The sequence below is a fragment of the Macaca fascicularis genome, chromosome 19, assembly GCF_037993035.2.
Source record: "Macaca fascicularis isolate 582-1 chromosome 19, T2T-MFA8v1.1".
NCBI classification, from domain to species: domain Eukaryota; kingdom Metazoa; phylum Chordata; class Mammalia; order Primates; family Cercopithecidae; genus Macaca; species Macaca fascicularis.
Window position 1 is genome coordinate 64,272,354 of NC_088393.1, and position 9,927 is coordinate 64,282,280.

Consider the following 9,927-nt stretch of genomic DNA (forward strand, 5'->3'; position numbering starts at 1 on the left):
TGACCAAGTTATGGGAAGGTATAGAAGAGTGTTGGAAAACTTCTAGGGCGGCAGTTCTCAGTAGGCTGACTTCAGCCCCCAGGGGACATTTGGCAATGTCTGGAGACATTTTTGGTTGTCACAACCAGGAGTTGGGGGCCGGAGAGGATTTTTCCTGGCATCCCGTGGGTGAGGTGAGGGAAGATCCTCAACATCCTACAACGCACAGGGCAGCCCCGAGAACAAAGCAATGTCTGCCCCCAATGTCAATAACCCTGGTATTGAGAAACTCGGTAAGGTCTGAGGCCATTCAACTGTTGAGCTCACTGCTGTCTCCTTGGCCACTAGTACTTATTCGGCTCTCACTGAATGAATGAATGCACAGCACGAACCTGTAATCAAGGACCAAGCGAACTGCGGGAGGCAGGGTTGCTACTGAGAGCAAACAGTGACCTAGTTAACCTGGCGACAGGCGTGAAAGGAAGTCTGGGTTTCCAATCAAAAATCGGGAGGGAAGGAAAAAAAGAGTGAATCAATTCTTGCGAAAAGTCTCTGCGCACTTACTAGAAAGCACGCGGCCAGGAATCATGCAGGGCGCCTGCACGCATATTATTATTTAAATAAAGCTGCCCCTCAGCACAAACAGCCCGCAAGGTCACGGAAACTCCTCCAGTCCCATCCCCGGGTTCCGTCCTCCCACGAATCTCTCCCTCCTCCCTCAGCCTCGCCCCACGCGCATGCGCACTCCCGCTCCCCAACCCACCCCAGTCCGGCCTCCGCCAGTGACGTCACCGCAAGGGCGGAAGGGAAGCTAAAGTCGTTACCATGGTGACCGCGACACAATCAGAAACGTCTACTAGTGACGGTCAAGCCCCCTACAACCGGTCCCAAAGCCGCAAACGAGTCAGGCATCGTGGTAGGACCTGGCGAGCTGGGCCGGGGAGAGCGGGGCGCCTGGACCGGGGACTTGTCGCATTCACATTGGCTGCTAGGAGGCCTCGGCGACCACTTCCGGATCCGGGGCGAAGGTCGCAGCTCCCAGCCCTTGCTCAGTGCGCTGAACTAGAATTCCCAGAAGCCTCTGCGGCCGCCTTCCTTCTCCTTACCTCCTGCTTCCCCCACAAATAACAGTGGGTGAAATCATCTAACAAGCGTTTCCAACCCGCCGAATCATCACTGGTATAGACATTTTTATTCTAAGCTGCTTTTTACTAAAACGTGCTCCTCCTGTCGCTCTGCATCTTTGGGACTACAATACCCAGAAGTCTCTAGGAGTTGCCGAGCCCTCTAGTTTAGGGTTGTTTTGCAGCCGGCGAGACGCCGGAAGTCTGGGAATAAGGCGGGACCAGGGAAAAAGCAGGATTCCGATTGGTGGAGAGTCCACACGGCCTTCTTTAAAAGAGGGGGTAGAGTTGCGCACGCGCATTGAGGCGTCTCTGCCCTCGTTCTGCGTGCGTGAAGTGTGGGGATTCCCGAGCCTCGGTCACCCGGTCGGTGTCGCATGTCGCCTGCGGGGAGGTTGGGGCTGCTCGCGCGAGGCGCTCTGGGCCTCACTTCCGAGGCCGAAAATGCTGGCTCCAAAGTGGTGCCCTGGGAGATGAGGGCGACTCCCAGTTTCCACCCTGTTTCTGAATGGGCTTCCAGTCTCCATGGTAACGGCCCCTCCCAGTTCCCCTGTGACTTCATAGCTGCCCACGGGAGGGGAGAAAGCTGATTTGAAGGGGCCGTGGGTTCTGAGCCAACCTCTCTGTCTTTGAGGCCACCTACCCTATACCACTCGTCCTTGAGAGGGTGAGCCGGTGACCTTTCACCCTCTCTGGGCCTCGGTTTCCCTTTTTGTGAAATAATGTCTGGTGCCCCTGCTGTGCTCTCTTACTATTTCAGGGCCTCAGGCAAGAGACACCCTCTGTGTCTCAGTTTCCCCGTAGGTGAAGTGAGGATGGTGCCCTCTGTCTCAGTTTTTCCATAGGTGAAGTGAGGATGATGCCCTGTGTCTCAGTTTCCCCATAGGTGAAGTGAGGATGATGTTAGAATTTGATGTTAAAATGTAGGGAGTTGTGAGAATTAAGGGAACCTCAGAGCAATGGCCGGCACACAATGACCCTTCAAGTGCCAGCGGCTTTGATGATCACCATTCTTGCCTTTTCTTTGGAGACCGGGAGAAATTACCGCCCCACCTTCCTCCAGGGTCTTTGTGTGTTGATCTGCAAGTTGGATGTATTGGATTTTATGACCACTAAACTGTCTTCTGAGCACACAAGAGCAGTGGTTTTGATCTCTGAGAAGTACTACAGGGCTTGGTGTTAAGACACTGGAATTCCGGAAACCGGTCCCTGTCATACCAGTTGCTGTGTGACCTCCGTCAATCGTGGTTCTTTACCGAGCCCTGAGATTCCGCAAGTGAAAATAGATGGGGATGAACTTCCCGTCCAGGCACTGCCACTGACTTCGCTTGGGGACCTGGGGTAAGCTCTGTGACCCAGCATTGCACCATCTGTAACATAACCAAAGGGTGAGCAATTGAACTTTGAGGTTGATTTCGGTGCTAAAATCCCACTCAGTAGTTCTAGCGTCTTCACAGACCTCACCCTTCCCAATGCCCTCACTTTGTGCTCCATATCCCAATCAACACTTAGTGATTCCAGATTTGTAATTTTTGCCATTGTGCTGAGAAGTAATTAACTATTTTATGTTTTTTTAAATTTGAATTTTTGACTATCAGGCTTAGCATCTTTTTTTCTTTTTTCTTCGTTAAAGACTAGTCAAGTGCATTAGGAGGGGGGAAAGAGTAGAACAAGGAATTTGGTCTGTAATGACTGTGGACAATAAACTGGTAGAAGTCACTACCTTTGAGCCAGCCAGAATCTTTTTATTATTCACTGGATATTCAGATTTTGCCTCTGTAAATTTCCTCTTTCATTGCCATTTTTTTCAAATAGTTCATTCAATCTTTGTTAATTTTCAGGTGTGCTTTCCACAATTAGGTTACAAATTCTCTGCCACTAATGATCATTACAGTTCCTTTTCTCGGCCTGTTTATTGTTTCATCTGTTTATGGTTTCTCAGGCTTTTTGTTTATTTATTTAGACAGAGTCATGCTCTGTTTCCCAGGCTAGAGTGCAGTGGTGTGATCTTAGCTCACTGTAGCCTTGACCTCTGAGGCTTAAGCAATCCTACCACCTCCGGTCTACTGAGTAGCTGGGACTACACATGCATACTACCACCCACAGCTAGTTTCTGTATATTTTGTAGAGATAGGGTTTCACCACATTGCCCAGGCTGGTCTCAAACTCCTGAGCTCAAGCGATCCAGCTGCCTTGGCCTTCAAAGTGTGGGATCACAGGCGTAAGCCACCATGCCTGGACTAGGCTTCTTCTTTAAACATTGAAGAATGTTCCTTTCTAGATGAAGGAGGATCACATAGCACTTGGGAGCAAAGATGCAGCCAAGTAACCTAGCGCTGGAGCCCACGATGGAGAAGATCTCACGGCCACTCTGGCCTTGCCCTGGGTGCTGTAGTAACTTGGGAGGAAGGCCACCCAGACACCACAGGACACCAGCATGCTGAAGGTGAGGAGCTTGGCTTCGTTGAAGGCATCAGGCAGGTTCCTTCCCAGAAAGACTACAGCAAGGGTCCCCAAAACCAAGAAGCCCAGATAGCCCAAGACAGAGTGGAAGGCAGTGACAGAGCCCTCATTACACTGGATAATGATGCAGCCAGGCACGGACTGAGGGTCGTTGTCTACGAAGGGAGGCTCTGTCCCCAGCCAGATTCCACAGAGGGTCCCTTGGATACAGGAGCAAAGGAAGACAACAGAATGTGTTTTTTGGGGACCCATCCACTTTTGGATCCTGCTTGCTGGCCTTGTAGCCTGGAAGGCCCTGCAGAAGACACAGCCACTGTGAACATAGCTGCAAAGGTGGTCCGTCAGAGGAGGCAGGTGGCAGGGCTGGGGCGGCTGATGAAGAGCAAGGAAGAGAGAAAGCAGAGCGTGAGGGAGACAACGCGGGGGTAGCTCAGAGTCAGGTTGCTGGTCCTGACCATGGGAGTGTTTCGGTGCCACACAAGCTCCACAAGGATCAGAACAGAGAGGGCAGAGTAGAACAAGGCTGTGCATCCCAGAGCCAGGCCCAAAGTTTCATCATAGGCCAGGAAGGCCTCCTATTTTGGAATGCATGTTCCCTTTTCTTGTTTGGATGATGATCTTCAGGACAGAGCCTGCATTGTTTTATATCTGAAATATTAACAAAAAGGGTGTCACTGTCTCCAGAGCACTGCACATTTGGTAAGATGCCATTGCCCAGAGCTCTCACCACCACAGCCCCATTTAGATAGATCGTTTGGCTGATGTGTGTGTGTGAGTTGTGTGTGTGTGCACACAAGGGCGCGAATGTGTGTTCTGCATGTGTTTTAAAGAAAAAAACACTTCACCAGCTTTTTTTTTTTTTTTGACCATTTTAATCAGTTTTATTGATTCATGCTTCCGGTTCTTACTCAGTTAAAAACAAAGCACATTAGGCCGGGCGCGGTGGCTCAAGCCTGTAATCCCAGTACTTTGGGAGGCCGAGGCGGGTGGATCACGAAGTCAGGAGATCGAGACCATCCTGGCTAACATGGTGAAACCCTGTCTCTACTAAAAAATACAAAAAACTAGCCGGGCGTGGTGGCGGGCGCCTGTAGTCCCAGCTATTCGGAGGCTGAGGCAGGAGAATGGCGTAAACCCGGGAGGCGGAGCTTGCAGTGAGCCGAGATCGGGCCACTGCACTCCAGCCTGAGTGACACAGCGAGACTCCGTCTCAAAAAAAAAAAAAAAACAAAAAAAACAAAGCACATTAAATACATCGTCTTACTGCTTTATAAATGCACGGAGCTCATTATCTATATCAAAAGTAATAAATAATGGCCATAAAACACCAAGACAGTTACAAAAATGACAACCCAGCCTCGAACATAGTATTTTACAGTCCGATCTAGAACAATAACCCAACACACTACATAAAAGTGCCACATATGAAAACATGCATTGTGTGTAGTCACTCTAGTACTGAGCTTACACTTGCTATTCTTTAAAAACATCGTAGGACTTTTTCACTCCTTAAAAAAGATGGACATGATGCAAACATTGCAAGTTATACCATCACTGACTTTAATATTACATTTATATGCCAAAAATCTTTACAGATACATAAGAGAAAGCCAATGATAACACTTACAGTATATTTAAGAAAAGTGAAAATGAGTTTGTTGTTGCACCAAAGAGGAAGCTACATATTTTGAAACAGACAAAGCAAAGCCAGAAACTGAAGCAGAAGAGGGATCATATATTTAATAGCAGAAATCCTAAAGTTACACTCGGTATACATTGATTGAAAGCAGGAATATTGCAAACAGCATGATGGATATGAGGCAGACAACCCTGGCTTAACAAATAATCCAGCATTATCATCATTGTTATGACTGTGGTGTGGCTATTGAAAGGAGTATCCAACTCCAGCACAGATGGGGGTTCCTTCACCTGAAACCCCTTAAAGTCGCTTGAAATAAATCACTTGATAATCAAAGGCAATCCCTGCATACCCATGCCAACCCCAACAGAATCAACTAAGGTCAAGTTTACATGCAAAGGGAAAAATTTTCCTTTTGTGCTTGGAATGAATTTCGAAGAAGTTCATTCCCCCCTATTTCTTGTCTTCCTTTCTTAAATCAGATAAGGAAGCTTTACAGGTTTAATTCAGAATTTATGGCTGGGTGTGGTGGCTCACGACTGTAATCCCAGCACTTTGGGAGGCCGAGGTGGGTGGATCACGAGGTCAGGAGTTCGAGATCAGCCTGGCCAACATGGTGAAACCCCCATCTCTACTAAAAATACAAAAATTAGCCGGATGTGGTGGCAGATGCCTGTAATCCTAACTACTCGGGAGGCTGAGGCAAGAGAATTGCTTGAACCTGGGAGATGGAGGTTGCAGTGAGCCAAGATTGCACTACTGCATTCCAACCTGGGCGACAGACTGAGGCTCCGTCTCGAAAAAAAAAAGAACTTACACAAAATGCTGGGGTGCTTTATTCATAGTAATGGCTTGGAATCAGTTCCAAACGAGTCTCTGGGATTGGTGAAGGACTGTGTGTTTTAGCATTTAGCAGATTTTAAGTAAAAGCAGATATGCTCAAAAGAAGAAAAGTGTGCTTTTCTTTATCTTTAAAGGAACTTCATTCATAGCAAAATATACACAAGACCTGTTTAACAAACACAGATCTGCCCGGGCCAGTCACGTCCTAAGCCCGGTCCCTCCTGTAACTATGATCCACTGGAATTGGAACTCTTCTGTCGAGGTTCGTTTCTGCAGTTTTCATTAGTATAGCAAGCTGGCTTCCAGACACCCTTCCTTTTTGAATAGCACTCATCAGCTGCAAAAATTCATTGAGTTCAACCTGTCATTTTTATTCAAATCGACTTCATTTAGAATTTCATGGAGTGTATCTTCATTCATTTGAACATTGATACTCTCTAATACATGCAGAACATCAACAATGGTAATAAAGCCTTTCTGGTCTGCATCAAACTTACAAAATCTCTTCATATACCTGTCAGTGTCTGAAGGCAGTAGGGTAATTTCAGAGCCGTCTGTTAACTGTTCTGATCGAGATTTATAGTCTGTTTCATAATATAGAAACTTCCTGGCTGTTTCACGTTGTTCCTGTTTCTTATAATCATCTCAATTCTGTTCTCTGCCCATCAGTTCCACAGTCCTGGGTAGGGCTTCCTCTGCTGCCCGGACATTTAGAAAGGCCAGACGAGGCCAAGGCAGGAGGATCACCTGAGGTCAGGAGTTTGAGACCAGCCTGACCAACATGGAGAAACCCTATCTCTACTAAAACTACAAAATTAGCCAGGCATGGTGACGCATACCTGTAACTCCAGGTACTCAGGAGGCTGAGGCAGAAGAATAACTTGAACCTGGGAGGCAGTGATTGCAGTGAGCCGAGATCGTGCCATTGTACTCCAGCCTGGGTGACAAGAGTGAAACTCTGTCTCAAAAAAAAAAAAAAAAAAAACCAGGCAAGTACGATGTGAAATCATATCCACAGTGGTGCAGGAATCCTCCTTAATCCCATAGTTCACCTCTGCTTCAATATATGGAAATTCTAACACAAGACGTACTCCAACAATAGGCCACCTTTTGCTAGTCACACTTGCCATCGTGGCCACCTCAAAAGCCTTATCACCATAGGGGGCGGCAAGATGCTGTGCCCCCTCACTTTCAAGTCCATAATCCTGGACGAGCCTCATGTAGAGTGTGGGGTTCCAGTCTTTACCCCCTTGAAGGAAAAGCCCAGCTGTTCTACTTGGTCCTGCTTTCAAATTATGGGTTTTGATAGCATTTAGGGTATCTTCTGCCATAGACCGGTAAGTTGTCCCCTTTCCACCTGCTGTAGTAATAAGGCCTCTCTCACTGACATCGACAACATGATTTCAGGACATAGACTGAATATCTGCAGATTTGGGATCTGTAACAAGGGGACGGATACCGCTCCATGCGGCCAGGATGTCCCCCTTCTTCTCACTTCAACATCACAGCTCAGGTAATTACGCGCTTCATTCAAATGAAGTTAATATCTTCTGAAGGAAGTGGATGGTGTGTAATACCAGTTGGAGTATCAGTAGTGCCAGCAGTCATCATCTTTTGCCAGGGTAAGAAGAAAATAACTCATCCATCACTGTTCAAGAAGTCCTATGCTCTCTGGGCTGTAATAACCAGGCATCACAATATGGACACCAGCACTTGGCTGGCAGATAGCTGCAGCGTCCTTATCATCCATTTTGCACACAGTGTCTGTGAAATGTCCCATGGCATTGATAACACATTTGGCTCTCATGTCACATTCCTGCCCTTTGAGGACATCCTTGCACCATGCACCACTCACATGCAGTTTCCCTGTCTTGGTGTCTGTCTTCTTGAGCAAGCTCACTACCTCCCTGTCATTGACTGTGGCACCCCCATATCTGTCAGCAGTCAGCTCAATGGCAAGATTCATTCATGCATCATTATGTCGCCCATATAGCAGACAATTCCTCCTACCAGTTTGTCCTTCTGGAGCATTGGGCAATATTCAAGGGCTCTTGATTTGCTGAGGACATACTGCTTTTCAGGCAATTACTTCCTGCAACAAAATCATACAGCTTGATTCCTACCCAGTAGTAAGGTAACTGCCACCACTTGTAAACTGGAAGCATGATAGACAATGGAGCTGATAAAAGGGGAGCAATTTCTGGCAGGTTGGCACGCTCATCAAGGGCTTCTGTTACCATCCTATACTGCTCAATATCCAACTTCATCATGGCCTTCTGAACATATCTCACACCACCATGGATCAATTTAGTGCTTCTGCTGCTGGTCCCTGATGAGAAATCATCTCTTTCTACAAGGCTGTTTTTAATCCTCTGGTGATGGCATCTAGTACACAGCCACTTCCTGTTGCTTCTCCTTCCATAACAAGGATATCAACTTCAGATATATTTTTGCAAAGTCAGTAGCTGAGCGTCTCTGGAAGGAGGCTCCCTGTTAACAGGTTCTGAAATGCAGTCTGCTGCTTCAACATAGACCAGGCTCATTTGTTTCCTTCTGTGATAAGCAAGCTGAGAAAGGCCTAAACAGTTGCAAGAGCACTTCTTCCAACAAGAATTGTCGCTTTCACTGCCTTTTGAAATGCCATTTCTCAGCTTGAGGACTTCTCCTTGTCGGCCCCCAGGTCTGGCTTTTCCTATTTCACACCTCCTGGCTGGCAGGCTTCCCTGGCCTACAAATGTGTCCAGGAGGTGGGCGACCCTGTGACCCCGCTGTGAGAGCCCACAGCCCTCTCCTGGCTCCACACTTCACCAGCTTTTTCAGTAATACTGGGGGCAAAATATCCTGGAAAAACTTCCACTACAGTATATTTAATAATTGTGGATCTTATCTCTCTGTTCTTCTCTGTCTCTAACTCATGTAAAGGCGTCCCCCTACCAATCTGTCTCTTGCGACCTTGATATCTATAGATATAGACATGCAGTTGCCTCTCAGTATGTCTGTAGGGATTAGTTCTGGGACCATCTCAGGCACCAAAATCTCAGGCTGCTCAAGTCCTCTGCATAAAATGAAGTACTATTTATATATAATCTAGTGCTTACTCCTGAATACTTTAAATCATCTCTAGATTACATATAATACCTAATACAATGTAAATGCTATGTAAATAGTTGTTAGACTATCTTGGTTTTTAAATTAGTATTATTTTTATTGGTTTCATACAAATATTTTTTGGAGACAGGGTTCTTGCTCTGTCACTCAGAGCACAGTGGCACAATCACAGCTCACTGCAGCCTCCACCTCCCAGGCTCAAGTGATCCTCCCACCTCAGCCTCCTGAGTAGCTGGGACTAGGTGCATAGTTTATTTTTTGTAGAGACAGGGTCTCACTATGTGGTCCAGGCTGATCTCAAACTCCTGGATTCAAGTGATCCTCCTTCCTTGGCCTGCCAAAGTGCTGGGATTACAGGTGTGAGCTACTGTGCCTGGCAAAAAAAAAAAAAAAAAAAAAATTTTGATCCCAGGTTTGTTGAATTTATGGATACAGAACCCTGAGGCAGATTTTTTTTTTTTTTGAGATGGAGTTTCACTCTTACTGCCCAGTCTGGAGTGCAATGGTGCGATATCTCGGCTGACCACAACGTCTACCTCCCAGGTTCAAGCGATTCTTCTACCTCAGCCTCCCAAGTAGCTGGGATTACAGGCATGTGCCACCACACCTGGCTAATTTTGTATTTTTAGTAGAGATGGAGTTTCCCCATGTTGGTTAGACTGTTCTCGAACTCCTGACCTGAGGTGATCCACCCACCTCGGCCTCCCAAAGTGCTGGGATTACAGGCGTGAGCCACCCAGCCTGGACGCAGAACTTTTTTTGTAGATACAT

The 9,927-nt window shown here is 47.0% G+C and overlaps 3 protein-coding genes and 1 pseudogene across 36 annotated transcripts in view; 1 reads left to right on the forward strand and 3 right to left on the reverse strand.

Moving 5' to 3' along the window:
* The window catches only part of LOC102115098 (zinc finger and SCAN domain-containing protein 5A), a 94,968-nt gene extending 93,986 nt beyond the window's left edge, over positions 1–982 (reverse strand). For 12 of the 32 annotated variants that reach the window (XM_065535009.2, XM_065534997.2, XM_065535007.2 and 9 more), the window contains exon 1: positions 804–982. The gene's annotated coding sequence lies outside the window, so the exon portion shown is untranslated. Of the gene's footprint in view, positions 1–371; positions 466–543; positions 700–742 lie in introns of those variants that run through there. The other 20 variants (XM_065535008.2, XM_065534996.2, XM_065535006.2 and 17 more) reach the window with 4 other exon arrangements.
* Positions 823–4,097, reverse strand: LOC102119454 (metabotropic glutamate receptor 5-like). The gene is made up of 4 exons (XM_074024731.1): positions 3,468–4,097; positions 2,360–2,451; positions 1,238–1,307; positions 823–1,041 (listed from the first exon to the last, which is right to left on the reverse strand). Exons 1-4 carry the CDS (start codon positions 4,095–4,097, stop codon positions 823–825), a joined length of 1,011 nt encoding a protein of 336 aa, XP_073880832.1.
* Positions 1,402–9,927, forward strand: part of LOC102118436 (uncharacterized) — a 44,772-nt gene continuing 36,246 nt past the window's right edge. For 2 of the 3 annotated variants that reach the window (XM_074024875.1, XM_074024874.1), the window contains exons 1-3: positions 1,402–1,631; positions 2,167–2,444; positions 3,385–3,549. The gene's annotated coding sequence lies outside the window, so the exon portion shown is untranslated. Of the gene's footprint in view, positions 2,445–3,384; positions 3,550–9,927 lie in introns of all 3 variants that reach the window. The other variant, XM_045379635.3, reaches the window with a different exon arrangement.
* Positions 6,107–8,834, reverse strand: LOC102119071 (glycerol-3-phosphate dehydrogenase, mitochondrial-like; annotated as a pseudogene).